We start from the raw sequence: 14,811 nt of genomic DNA, 5'->3' as shown, positions 1-14,811 counted from the left end.
TAGGGTTAATGTTATGGTTAGGTCTGTGTTAGGGTTAGGGTTGTGCTTGGGTTACAGTTAGGGTTAGTGTTAGGGTTAGGTTTATGTTTGTGCTAGGGTTTAGGTTATGGATAGGTTTGTACTAGGGTTAGGTTTAGGGTTAGGGTTTTGCTAGGTTTAGGATTAATGTTAGGGTTGTACCAAGGTTAGGGTTGTGCTAGGGTTAGTGTTAGGTTTAGGTTTGTGCTAATGTTAGGGTTAGTGTTAGGGTTGTGCTTTAGTTAGGGTTAGGGTTAGGTTTCGGCTTCGGTAAGGGTTAGGTTTAGGGTTGTGCTAGGTTTACGGTTAGGGTTAGAGTCAGGGTTAGGTTTATATATGTGCTAGGCTTAGGGCTAGTGTTAGATTTAATCCGGAATCGCTGATATGTGTTCTTTTGTACTTAGTTTACAATGCTGTTGTTTGCATTTCTGTTCTTACTTTGGAAACCCTTTAATGCACACTTGTGTACTTTTCTAGATATCACTTTTTACTTTTCTTCTTAACTCAGTTCAGAAACACTAGTATGTGGTTTTCTGTACTTAGTTCACAACACTTTTCTTTGCATTTCTCTTCTTGTCTTGGAATCACATTTATATGCTCTTCTGTCCTTTACTAGATAGCACTTTTCTGTTTTATTCTGAACTCAGTTCCGAAATACTACTACATGTTTTCCTGTACTTAGTTCACAATCCAGTTCTTTGTGTTTCTGTTCTTACCTTGAAAACACCTTTTTGTGCTTTTCTCTATTACACTATTATCACTTTTCTGTTTTCTCCTCAACTTACTTCACAAACACTGCTATGTTTTTTTTTGTACTTAGTTCGCAATGCTGTTCTTTGGGTTTCTGTTCTTACCTTGAAAATCTGTTTATGCGCTCTTCTGTACTTTGTTAATTATCACTTTTCTGTTTTCTTCTCAACTTATATCAGAAACACTGCTATGTGGTTTTCTGTACTTATTTCACAAAGCTGTTCCTTGCATTTCTCTCTTAACTTGGAACTCCATTTATGTGCTTTTCTCTGTAATGCCTGTTACCACTGTTGTGTATTCTACTCATCTTAGTTCAGAAACAATGCTGTGTGTTAGTATTAGTGTTAGTGTTAGTGTTAGGGTTAGGTTTAGGGTTGTGGTAGAGATAAGGTTAGGGTTAGGTTAGGGTTGTGCTAGGTTTGTGTTAAGGTTAGGGTTGTGCTAGTGTTAGTGTCAGGGATAGGTTTATGGTTAGGGATGTACCAAGGTTAGCATTAAGGTTAGGGTTAGGGTTGTGCTAGGGTTAGGTTTAGGCTTAGGAGTTGGCTTTGGGTTGTGCTAGGGTTAGGGTAAGAGTTAGCTTCGTGCTAGTGTTAGGGTCAGGGTTAGGTTTGTGTTAGGGTTAGGGTTAGGGTTGTGCTTGGGTTAGGGTTAGGGTTAGTGTTAGGGTTAGGGTTACGGTTGTGCTAGGGTTTGGGTTCAGGTTAGGTTTGTACTGGGGTTAGGTTTAGGATTAAGGTTGTGCTATGGTTAGGGTTAGGGTTAGGGTTGTGCTAGGGTTAGGGTTAGGCTTAGGAGTAGGCTTAGGTTTGTGGTAGGATCAGAGGTAGGGTTAGGGTTAGGGTTGTGCTAGGGTTATGTTTAGTCTTAGGAATAGGCTTAGGGTTGTGCTAGGGTTAGGGTTAGTGTTAAGGTTAGGGTTAGGGTTAGGGTTTGGTGTGCTAGGTTTAGGGTTAAGATTAGGTGTAGGCCTAGGGTTGTGCTAGGGTTAGGGTTAGGTTTTGGGTTGTACTAGGGTTAGTGTCAGGGATAGGTTTATGGTTAGGGATGTACCAAGGTTAGGGTTAGGGTTAGGGTTAGGGTTAGGGTTAGGGTTAGGGTTGTGCTAGGGTTAGGTTTAGGCTTAAGAGTTGGCTTTGGGTTGTGCTATGGTTAGGGTTAGGTTTGTGCTAGGGTTAGTGTTATGGTTAGGGTTAGTGTGCTAGGGCAGGTTTAGGGTTAGGGTTAGGGTTATGCTAGGGTTAGGGTTAAGTTTAGGGTTAGTGTTGTGCTAGGGTTAGGGTAAGGGATTAGAGTTAGGGTTTGGGTTGTGCTAGGGTTAGGGTTCGGGTTAGGTTTAGGTTTGTACTATGGTTAGGGTTAGGGTTTTGCTTGGGTTAGGGTTAGGGATAGGGTTCAGGTTCAGGTTAGGGTTAGGGTCATGATATTCTTAGGATTAGATTTAGGTTAGGATTTTGCTAGGGTTAGTGTTAGGGTTAGGGTTGTGCTATGGTTAGGGTTAAGCTTAGGGTTGTGGTAGTGTTAGTTTTAGCATTAGGGTTAGGTTTAGGGTTGTGGTAGGGTTAGGGTCAGGGTTATGGTTCTGGTTAGGGTTAGGGTTAGCATTAGATTTAATCCAGAAACCTGCTATGTGTTCTTTCGTACTTAGTTGACAATGCTGTTGTTTGCATTTCTGTTCTTTGAAACACATTAAAGCCCACTTTTGTACTTTTCTAGCTATCAATTTTCTGCTTTCTTCTTAACTTAGTTCAGAAACACTGCTATGGGCTTCTCTGTACTTAGTTCACAATGCTGTTCTTTGCATTTCTGTTCTTATCTTGGAAACATGTTTATGCACTCTTATGTGCTTTGCTAGATATCACTTTTCTGTTTTCCTCTCAACTTAGTTTAGAAACACTGCTATGTGAGTTTCTGTTCTTAGTTCACCACGGTGTTCTTTGCGTTTCTGTTCTAATCTTGAAAATACTTTTTTTGCGCTCTTTTCTACTATGCTAGATATCACTTTTCTGTTTTCTTCTCAACTTACTTAAAAAAAAACTGCTATGTTTTTCTGTACTTAGTTCACAACGCCCTTCTTAGTGTTTCTGTTCTTACCTTGGATACATGTCTATGCACTCTTGTGTACTTTGCTAGATACCACTTTTCTGTTTTCTTCTCAACTTAGTTCAGAAACACTACAATGTCTTTTTCTGTACTTGATTCACAATGCTGTTCTTTGTGTTCCTGTTCTCACCTTGATAACATATTTATACGCTGTTCTTTACTATGCTAGATATTACTTTTCTGTTTTCTTCTCAACTTAGTTCTGAAACACAGCTAAGTGTTCTTCTGTATTTAGTTCACAATGCTGTTCTTTGCTTTTTAGTTCTTACTTTGGAAACATGTTTATGGGTTTCTTGCTACTTTCCCTGATAAAAGTTTTGTCTTTTGGTATCTACTTAGTTCAGGAACACTTCTATGTGTTAGTATTAGGATTAGGGTTACGATCAGATTAGGGTTAGGGTTAAGGTGTGGGCTAGGGTTAGGATTATAGCCATAGCTAGGGCTATGGTTAGGGTTAGGGTTAAGGTTAGGGTTAGGGTTATGGCTAAGGTTAGGTTTAGGATTAGGGTTAGGGTCAAGGTGTGGGCTAGGGTTAGGGGTAGGGTTAGGTTTAAGGTTAGGTCTAGGGCTAGGGTTAGGTTTAAGGTTAGGGTTAGGGGTAGTGGTAGGGTTAAGGTTACAGTTAGGGTTAGGACTAAGGTTAGGGTAGTGGTTAGGTTGTGGGCTAGGGTTAGGGTTAGTGTTAGGGCTAGTGTTAAGGGTTAAGGTGTGGGCTATAGTTAGGGATAGCGCAAGTGTTAGGATTAGGGTTAGGTCTACGGTTAGGGTTACTTAAGACATTCTTTCTGCCTCCTCTCCTGCAGACCTCCCAGAGCTCTGAGGGGAGGGAGGATTTCATAGGGAAATCCTGTTTAGTGCTGAATGTTTTAAGGTCTCTCTCTGCATATCGGACAGTGTCTGTATGCAATCCCATTTGATGCAGAAGGAAGCATCTCTGTGGATCCAAGAACATGGCACTGATCTATTAGTTGAGGGCAGAGAGCAGCCTATTTTAATAACAACAGTCTGCATTGATTGAAAATTTCCGTAGGATGCCCTCACACAACAACTCAAATAACTGCCACCCAATCCCCCTAGTGGAAGACTTGTTTGGTCAAATAGATGGCCTATTGGAACTTTATCCCTCACCATTTGGAGACCTCCTAATAAATGAATAAATACCATATTTGTCTTTCTGCATTTTAGTTACTTCACCCAGGATGATTTTTCCTGATTCCATCCATTTGCCTGAAAATGTCAGGATGTCATTTTCTTAGCTGAATAACACTCCCTTATGGAAATATTCCACATTTTCCCCAAAGGAGATTGTCAGTCCTGTTCTTTAGGACTTGGAAGTTCCTGGGACTTTAGTCATCGTATGGAATGACAAAATGTCAGGATAACTATTTTCTTTTAGCCTAGAAGTCCCTCCATCTTCTTCCACTTCCGGGTGATTTGAATGAAATGTCCCCCTGAAGTTCATCTATTTACACGTGGAGTCCCCAGTAAGGAAATGTCTGGAAAGGGTTAGGAGGTATGGCCTTGTTAGATAATGTAATTCCTATTGGAGTTCTATTATAGGAAGTTGTGCTTTGAGTTTGATATTCCAATGAAAGTGAGGAGAAAGAATGGAGACTCTGTCTCTCTGTCTCTGTCACTTTCTATCTTTGTTTCTGTCAGTCTCAATCTTTCTAGTTCTGAATATGTCTCTCTAGCTCTTTCTCTCTCTGTCTCCCTCTCTCTGCCTACCACTTGTGGTTCAGTATGAAAAGCTCTCAGTCCTGTTGAAGGACAACAAGATGACTGCTTGCTGATGTGACATCATGGATGGTCTCTGTAAAAATATAAGAAAAGTCTCAATTAAACACTTTTTGCTCAAAGAGTTGCCTTGGTCAGGGAGCATTTTCCCAGTAAGTAATTCACTGACTGAGGACATATCTGTGCATTTAACAAATAATATTGGAATCTACAATAATGTGAAACTCACATGTCAAGGACAGGTGACTTTCTAAAGGACTACTTGAAAGAAATATGTGACATTTTTCCTGAGGTAAGAGTCTTGAACACAGGAACTGTCATCTCTTAGTTGTGTGCTTTCAGCTGCCCAGATTGAGGCATGTAGGGCTGCTCAGCCTTTCTTTCAAGCAGGCTGTCCACTTGGGCCTTTTAATAACTGGTACCTGAAACTCTTACTGGCTTTCACTGTTTCATGACATCATTCTCCCTCTCAGCCAATAAGCACCTGAGAGAATCTTGAGGTTTCCATGGAGATGAGTAAACAACCTTTCCTCTGTGTCCAGTATCTCTGATACTGTACACAGGTGACTTTTTCTTGTGAAACCCAACAAGCCTTTATCTCATCCCTTTATCCAGATACCACACCTTTACTCCTGTTTACCTCTGTGACAATGTCAGGTAGGAAATGAAACTTTAATGTTTATTTAATTGGACAGCTTCCTAAGTAGGGAAGATTCAAAGTGATGTGGGATTAAGGGGAATGTACAGAATGACAAGGTGGTCTCCTACTGTGGTCTTGGAGCTGAAATTTCCTAGGTTGTGACTTTGAACTGAGCAGTTACTCATGTACTCACTAAATGTACGTTCACATTCTTATTGATATAACAGGCTGGCGGGGTCTAGGGTTCCCCGGGGTATTGATTCCTTAAGATCAGAGAAAAGAGAAGGAAAGCAGATAATTCCTGGGACCTGGGACTGTTTGGCTGAGAGAGAGAATGAGAGAGAGAGAGAGAGAGAGAGAGAGAGAGAGAGAGAGGTGTACAGACATGGAGAATTGAAATGCAAGAGAGTTATTTGACAGCTAGTGTTGTTTGTTTCACAGTAGTCTGAGTTCTGAGGGAACTAAATAACAGAATAGATACCTTTGCCATTTGTTTTTCTCTGATGACTCCTTCTACACTGCTGATGCCTTAGAATTTCAAATATTAACTTTCTATAAATACTATTATTACTATAATACTATAATTACTACTTATAAATTCTATAAGTAGTAATAGATCTTAGCTGAGTGTCTGGGCTCAAGGATGAAATTGTAGTACCCTGGTGGCTGAAACAGAATGACTAGTGCTGGTTCATGGTAATTCTAGAATGAATTGTAAATTATAAGCTACTTCTTGCCAATAAGTAAAAATTATTCCTGAAGGAAAAATAGAATTTTTTTTTTTTTTGCACACATACTGCTGAGGGGACACTATGTGATGAGGGATGATGCTGGGGTCTTTATTCTCTGCTAACTTTTGGAAAATACATGGATTGTAGGCAATCCTGTGTCTCTTCAGGATTGACTTTCAGATTTGACAATCTGATTGACTTCAGATTGAAGCTAAATCTGCTGTTTTATCTTCACAATTATTTCCTTCACTAGACACAGACCAAATTTTGTTACTGTAAGGACTTGTAATGCTACAGAGAATAGATATTAACCCACTTAAAACTCAGTTCTGCATCTCTAATTTATTTATTTATTTGAGTTTTTTTTTTTCTGAAAGTCTTGGTCTAGGGCTACCAGTGTAGCTATATCATACATTCTATCTCCTAGCTATTTACCACCTGAATGGTCTTGTGATCCTTATAATGCTGACAAAACTAATTTCCCTCAGGGTCCTGTATCTCTGATCTTGGACATGTGGGTTGTTTGCTTGCTGGTTCATTTTTTCTCTGAAAATTGATGGGGGAAGGGTGAAGAAGGAGGAAGAGGGAAGTAGTGGGAAGGAGAGAAAGAAGGGGGAAGGGGTAGAGGGAAGAAGGGGGAAGGGAGAGGGAAAAATGGGGAAGGGGAAGAAGAAATGGGAAAAGGGAAGGGAAGGGAAAGGGAAGGGAAAGGAAAGGATAGGAAAAAGGAAAGGAAAGGAGAAGAAAAAGGAAAAGGAAAGGAAAGGAAAAGAAAGGGGAAAGTAAAAGAAACAGAAGGAATATTACCAAACTCATTCTATGAAGCCACAGTTACCTTGGTACCTAAACCTCACAAAGACTCAACAAAGAAAGAGAATTTCAGGCCAATCTCCCTTATGAAAATTGATGCAAAAATACTCAACAAAATACTCGCAAACTGAATACAAGAACACATCAAAGATATCATCCACCATGACCAAGGAGGCTTCATCCCAGGTATGCAGGGGTGGTTCAATATACGGAAATCCATCAATGTGATCTACCATATTAACAAACTGAAAGAAAAAAACCACATGATAATCTCACTAGATGCTGAAAAGGCATTCGACAAAATACAACATCCATTCATGTTTAAAGTATTGGAGAGATCAGGGATTCAAGGCACATATCTAAACATAGTAAAGGCGATATACAGCAAGCTTATAGCCAACATCGAACTGAACGGAGAGAAACTTAAAGCAATCCCACTGAAATCAGGGACAAGACAAGGCTGCCCACTCTCTCCATATCTCTTCAACATAGTTCTGGAAGTCCTTGCTAGAGCAATAAGACAGTTGAAGGAGATCAAGGGGATACAAATTGGAAAGGAAGAAGTCAAATTACCACTATTTGCAGATGATATGATAGTATATGTGAGTGACCCCAAAAACTCTACCAGGGAACTCCTACAGCTGATAAACACCTTCAGCAAAGTGGACAGATACAAAATTAACTCTAAAAAATCAGTAGCCCTCCTGTATACAAAAGACAAAAGGGCTGAGAAAGAAATTAGGGAAACAACACCCTTCATAATAGCCACAAATGACATAAGGTACCTTGGAGTAACCCTAACCAAGAAAGTCAAAGACTTGTATGAAAAAAATTTCAAGTCTCTGAAGAAAGAATTAGAAGAAGATATGAGAAGATGGAAAGATCTCCCATGCTCATGGCTTGGCAGGATTAACATAGTAAAAATGGCCATCTTACCAAAAGCAATCTACAGATTCAATGCAATTCCCATCAAATTACCAACACAATTCTTTACAGACCTGGAAAGAAAAATTCTCAACTTCATATGGAATAACAAGCAACCGAGAATTGCTAAAACAATCCTCTACAATAAAAGATCTTCTGGATGTATCTCCATCCTTGATCTTAAGTTGTACTATAGAGCAACAGTTTTAAAAACTGCATGGTACTGGCATAGAAACAGAATGGTGGATCAATGGAACCGAACAGAGGACCCAGAAATAAACCCACACAGTTATGGACACCCATCCTCCCTCCCTCTTTTCCTCACAAGCCTCTCTCCAAGTCTACTGATAGCTGAGGTCCTCTCCCCTTCCATCTGACCCTAGCTTATCAGGTCTCACCAGGACTGGTTGCATTGTCCTCCTCAATGGCCTGGTAAGGCTGTTCAGGAAGAAAATGTTGATTGTGGAAGAGTGATTATACTAGTGGATATAATTGCTTAAAACCACTGAACTGTTTGCCTAATTTTTTGCACAAAAATTATGTTTGAGTAAAATATAAATTGCACAAAAATATAAAAGTAAAAGTACATATTTTATACTTCAAATTATAATTTACTCAACATTCTGAGTTTTGTTTAAAAAGCAAAAGGAAAGAAAGAAATCTTCCCTTTGTTCAGTGTGGGAGAAGAGTAGTCATAGAAGCCACAGGATAAAGGTGGGACTTGCAAAATCTCAAGCAAACTTTGGGAAATGGAAGAGTCCATGTGGTCAGAGAATGGCCAAAGCCAAACACATTGTATCAGAGACTGTGGGTCAAAGCTGAAGGAACAAACTGGCCTAGAGCATTAAGATGCAAAGGGAGTGAGAGCGAAGATACCTAAGTGCGAGGTCAGAGCATGAGCAGAACGAGAAGTGTGTCCACAGAAACCATTATAAGCACAAGCACATCAGAGCACAAGTAAGTTGGGGAGACCCTGTGTGTTGGCATCCTAACATGTGTTTTTAGATCCAACAGGGCTGGAGATAAGGTAGGAGGATATGAAATGAAGAAACAGCCTCAGTAGGGAGAGAAAAAGAGTCGTTATAAACAAAAGCAAAAAAATAATCAAGATATCTGTGTGGGTATTTGTGCATGTGTGTGTGTGCGCACGCAAAGCCTGATTTCTCACTGTTTGAGAAGATCATTACAACATGAAAAAGGCAAATGCTAGATTGCTGGACTAAAGTCAGAAGTACTGAAATTGTTCACAGTTTTCAATGTACAGAGACAGAAAAATAGACATATGTGAAAATATGAATAAATATATCCTCTAGCTCCAATCATGAAGAGAACCTAGGAATACTTGTAAACCAATAGCAATAAAGATGCTAGCAACAAGAAACTAGCCTCCACTGGGAGAAAGCAAGGATCCCTAGAGGAACAGTTGATTATAGGGCCGCTTATTGTGTAAGCAGCCCCATGTCAGAGGCTCTCCACAAGGAGAAGAAATGTGTATATATGTATGCCAGAAATACCTTAGATCAAAAAGCAGAGCTACATCAAGATCCAGGTACTCCTAGGCATATATCCAAAAGATGTTCAAGTATACAACAAGGACATTTGCTCAATCATGCTTGTAGCAGCTTTATTTGTAATAGTCAGAAGCAGGAAACAACCCAGATGCCCCTCAGTTGAGGAATGGATACAGAAATTGTGGTACACTTACACAATGGAATATTACTGAGCAATTAAAAACAAGGAAATAATGAAATTTGCAGGCAAATGATGGGAACTGGAAAAGATCATTCTGAATGAGGTATCCCAGAATCAGAAAGACACCCAGGGTATATACTCACTCATAAGTTGATATTAGACATATAATATAGGATAAACATACTAAAACCTGTACACCTAAAGAAACTAATCAAGAAGGAAGAATCTAGGTAAGATGCTCAATCCTCATTCAGAAAGGCAAAGAGGATGGACATCAGAAGAGGAAGAAACCAGGGAACAGGACAGGAGCCTACCACAGAGGGAATCTGAAAGATTCTACCCTGCAGGGTATCAGAGCAGATGCTAAGACTTATAGCCAAACTTTGGGCAGAGCACAGGGAATCTTATGAAAGAAGTGGGTATGACCTGGAGAGGACAGGAGCTCCACAAGGAGAGTAACAAAACCAAAAATTTTGGGCACAGGGGTCTTTTCTGAGACTGATACTCCAACCAAGGACCATTCATGGAGATAACCTACTACCCTTGCACAGATTTAGCCCATTGCAGTTCAGTGTCCAAGTGGGTTCCATAGTAATGGGAACAAGGACTGTCTCTGACATGAACTGATTGGCCTGCTGTTTGATCACCTTCCCCTGAGAGGGAGCAGCCTTACCAGGCCATAGAGGAAGACAATGCAGCAACTCCTGATGAAACCTGATAGACTAGGATCAGAAGGAAGGGGACAAAGACCTTCCCTATCAGTGGACTTGGGGAGGGGCATGGGTGGAGAGGAGGGAGGAAGGGTGGGATTCAGAAAGGAGGGAGCTACAGGTGGGAAACAAAGTGAAAAACTGTAACTAATAAAAATATGAATAAAAAAAGGAAAAAGAAAAAAGTAATGATGCTCAAAGGATGATGGAAATGGGACATGTCAAAAAGAAACAGAAGGGCCTAGAAAGATGGCTCAGAGGTTAAGAGCACTGGCTGCTATTCCAAAGGTCCTGAGTTCAATTTGCAGCAACCACATGGTGCCTCACAACCATCTGCAATGAGATCTGCTACCCTCTTCTGGCCTGCAGGTATACAGACAGACAGAACATTGTATACATAATAAAAATTCTTAAAAAAAAGAAAAAGAAAAAAAGGCACAGAAGCCAGATTATGAACTCTCATTGGTCAAATGACAAAACAATTTAAACAACCAAAAGGTCTGAATATCTACATCCTCCCAAAATTACTATGTTGAAGTCCTAAGACCCAAAGTAACAGAACTGCATGAAATATTTGGGAGATACTCAGGTCTTGAGGTGAAATCCTTATAAATAGGTTCATAACCTTATTAAAGAGATCCTATAAAATCATATGGCCCTTTAGGCCACTGAGGTCAAAGTGAGAACAGGACTGTAGATAAGCATGCCCCCAACTAGACCTCATATTTTAACTTTCCAGAGTTTACGACTGTGAAAAGTAAACCCTGTGTTTATAAATCATTTGTAACAGTAGCCCCAACAGACTAAAACAAACAGTAACAGTACAGTCCACTACAGAAGGCACATAAATCATGAAGCCATATTAATGTAAGTGTATGGCAAGTGCATTAACATTCTGATGGGGACCAAGACACAGAGTGTCAAGGTATCCATGGTGATGCTGGGTATTAACTCTATAGTAGAAAAGCCTGGAAGACACTGATAACAAGTAATCAAAGTGAAAGTATGTACCACATGATAAGACATAGTGGGTGCTCCTGCTCTGATACCCTTGCCCAAGTGTATGTATCGATCCATGAAAGCACAGAGAGCTGAGAGACAATCTACAAAAATAACTAACCTGGGATCTTAGCCATATAGTACAGTATTAGCATGGTACAACCCACAGACCCAAATAAACGAAGTAACACGGAGGGATCAAGAGAGGATACTTGAATCCCACTAAGAAGGAGAAATAAAATAGATATTACAGACATACAAAGTGGAGGGAGAGAGGAAGTGGGTGAGAGAGGGGGTGAAAAGAGGAACAGGAGGGGGATCAGGTGTGGGGAAAGTAGGGATGGGGTAAGAGGGCTAGGAGAGAAGGGAAATTGGTATTGGAGCATCTTTGAGACAAGATGAAGACCTGGAATTCTGGAAGCACCTGGGAAGATGAGGGGGCTGAGTGTGGTAAACCTGGCTGAGACTCCTAGCAGCATTATTGAGACTGAAGTGGACACATCCATACTCTGCTATGCTTGTAGACAGGAGACTAGCATAACTGTCATCTGAGAGGCTTCATCTAGCAGATAATGAAAGCAGATGCAGAGATCCACAGCCAAACAATTAGGCAGAAGCCAGGGAGTCTTGTGAAAGAATTAGAAGGATTGAGAGAGCTGGAGGGATAGGACACCACAAGACCTACATAGCCAGCTAACCTGGGACCATGGGGCCTCATAGAGACAAAACCACCAAGAAAAGAACATGCCTAGACTAGTCCTAGCTCCTGCTACACATAAGGGCTGCTTGTCCTCAAGTGGGTCCCCTAAGAACTAGAGCAGTGGCTGTCTCCGACTAGGACTCTGTTACCCCCCTCTGGATCCCATTTCCCTAGCAGAGCTGCCTTGTCTTGCTTCAGTGAAAGAGGAGGTACTTAATCCTGATATAACTTGATGTGCCAGGGTAGGTTTGGGGGGGTGCTATAGGGAAAGTGGGTGGGAGGGTGGGATTGGGAGGAGAGGAGGGAGTGGGGTTGTGTGGGGGATATAAATAAATAAATAAATAAGAAAAATATAACTGGCCTGTAGTCATCAAAAGTGACAAGATCATAAAAAAGATGAGGGAACTCTTCTATATTAAAAGAGAATAAAGAGATAAAGAAACAATACAATGCTTAAACGTACCAACTTCTTTCGACATTTATGTAATAACATAGTCAACAAAACCCAAATTAAACAGAATACTGTGTCAGCATGAATTTCCTATTTTGATAACTGCATTGTCATTACATAGGACAAAGTTCTTGTTTTCATAAAACTGACACTAAACCAGTCCAAGTGACATGGCATAAGCTCAGCATCTTCCTCTCAAAATGTTCAAATTAAAACAGCAATTAACTGTGTACCATACTTGGAACTTTTTTCAAGTTTTTTATTGTTTCAAAATTGTTGTGGGGGAAGCTGGGCATGGTCCTTAATCTCAGCATTTGGGAGGCAGAGGAAGGTGGATCTCTATAGGTTCAAGGCCAGCCTGGTCTACATAGGGAATCCCAGGATAGCCAGGGCTCTGTAGAGAGAATTTGTCTCAAATATCCAAACTAAATAAAATTGTTGTAAGGGAAGAACAATGTAACTAAAAACTGAACAAGATTAAAAACAAAACTGATTCTCCACACTGGCAGTCTGGGTAAGACTATGTCTGTAAGAGACTGAAAAGTGAAATGACATGACATGTTGGAGCAGAAAGAAGATTCTCTAAATACAGACCAATGTCGTCTTTTTTTTTTTTTTTTTTTTTTTATTGTATGTGTGTTCATGATTCGGGTGAAGCATGCAAACTAGGAAGGTCAGAAGACATATAGGAAGGCCAGAAGGTCAGAAGACAATGCTGTGTGATCACTTCTTGCCTTCCACCTTTTCATGTATTCAGATTATCAAACTGAGGTCTTCAGGCTTGCTCAGCAAGAGCCTTTATCTGTTGACCATTCTCACCAACCTGCAAGCTGGTTCTCTTAAGTGACTTCAATTAGGTGGTAGTGAGAAAAAATGTGAAGGATTCCTTCTCTTAAAACAAATTATTAGGGATGAATAAATAATAAAAGGAGATGAGTAGAACAGTGGTACTCTAGTGCTACCAACAAGTAACAATCAGCAAAACACAACCTAATCACCTCCTGAGACAAGGGGCTGCAGGGCTGGTAGCTAAAATTCCTTGCAAGTATAAAACTGGAACTACCCTGAAATAAAAGAGCTTTCCCAGATCTACGTAACCTTGTTATTACATCCCGCTTATCTATACATAGCAACGCAGAGATACAGGTAGGAAAATACGCCTGTGTGAACCCTGTATACTCCTGGTTGTGCAAGTCTATCAAAGTATAAACAGCAATGTATCTGTTCCTTATGAAGAATTCTCTGACGAATAAAGAAAACAATCAAAACACGTGAAAGCTAAGTGAGAGAGAGCACCTGTAGTGGTTGACTGGCTGTCTTTACTAAAGAAGAGTCATTTCATTCTGGAATGCCGGCACATACGTCCTGAAACAATGTTCCTAGAAATGTGCAAGGCTCCTGTGGTCTTTCCAAGTACGTTCCTTTGACCAGGATGTCCAAGCTCCTCCACCCCATCCGCCCAAGGGCAGGAAGGAGGCAGCACCGGACTCTCTGCACTTCCTTTCCGGGAGGACTGGCCCCAGTGTCTCTTACTCTGGATTCAGGGCACAAGTGTATCGCTAGGAACTCCACACAGTGTGCTCCCGCCCTCCCAACCCCAGCGGCACGAGGGCGCGGTCCCGGGTAACGCAGGCAGGCTCTCATGACCCGCCCAGCCCGCCAGCCCCCGGCTGCAACGCCGCGGCCTCACCCCGCGACCGCCGTCCTGCGGGTCCCTCACACACGCCCACAGCCAGCCAGGCTCGGCCGCGCCGGGATGGCAGATAGCCTTGGACCCGCTCCTCCACCCTGGGACCCAACCCTCCCGCCTCCCCGCCTACAAGCTGCGATGCCCCGCCCCGCTTAGCCCATTGGACCGCTATCAGAACACCGGAGAAACCCGGGTGGCGGAGGCGGAGCCCGGGGGCGGAGGCGGAGCCCGGGGCGACGCCCGCCCCAAGTCCTTACCTAGCTTCTTGGGGTCATAGCCTACAACGATGAAGTAGTCAGACGGCCGGCCGCCACCGCGCCCGGGAAGCGGGTTCCCGTCGCTGCCTTCGCCACAGCCGCCCAACCGGCCCCGAAAGCTCAGCGTTTTCCCAGTGGCAGATGTAGCCATAGCAAGGATGCTTCAGCCATGCTTATCAACCAAGGCGCGCACCGCACCTGCGCAGTGCCTCCCCCGCCCCACCGGAGAGGGCTGGGCCTTAGGGTTCCTGGCACGCCCAGGCAACTCGGAAGTGGGGGAAGCGCTGCAGCCTGGTCACCAAGGATCGCACTCTTCGAGACTGTGCCTCTACTTCAAAGTCGTCCTCTATTCTCTATTTTCCTGGGTTGGGGTCTTTCCTTCCGCCTTCTCTTTCCCTTTTGCAGTGGGGGGAGAAGGGCATGGAGGGGCACAGGGTCATTTAGAAAGTTTGCTCTTTTCTACTCCCTGCTTGGCAATGGCAGCAAAGGATGAGATTCTCCGCCCTGGGCTGGAAGCTTGGAATTTGCACCACCGAGGCTGTTTGCTGCACGTTTCCTGTTTATGTTGTGCAGATGGGAATTTTATAAATATGCCACTG

General features: G+C 42.1%; 1 protein-coding gene across 2 annotated transcripts in view; it reads right to left on the bottom strand.

Moving 5' to 3' along the window:
• The window catches only part of LOC129676858 (binder of sperm protein homolog 2-like), a 79,639-nt gene extending 65,266 nt beyond the window's left edge, over positions 1 to 14,373 (bottom strand). For both annotated transcript variants that reach the window (XM_055607387.1, XM_055607388.1), the window contains exon 1: positions 14,213 to 14,373. In XM_055607387.1, coding sequence (XP_055463362.1) covers positions 14,213 to 14,363 — 151 coding nt within the window. In that variant the 5' untranslated portion in view covers positions 14,364 to 14,373. The remainder of the gene's footprint in view (positions 1 to 14,212) is intronic.
• Between the last annotated feature and the right edge of the window lie 438 nt (positions 14,374 to 14,811).

Source organism: Psammomys obesus, unplaced genomic scaffold (genome assembly GCF_907164565.1).
Source record: "Psammomys obesus unplaced genomic scaffold, mPsaObe1.curated_primary_1811, whole genome shotgun sequence".
In the NCBI taxonomy this organism is placed as follows: Eukaryota; Metazoa; Chordata; class Mammalia; order Rodentia; family Muridae; genus Psammomys; species Psammomys obesus.
Note: the sequence above shows the minus strand (reverse complement) of the source record. Positions and strands in the feature narration are given on the sequence as shown.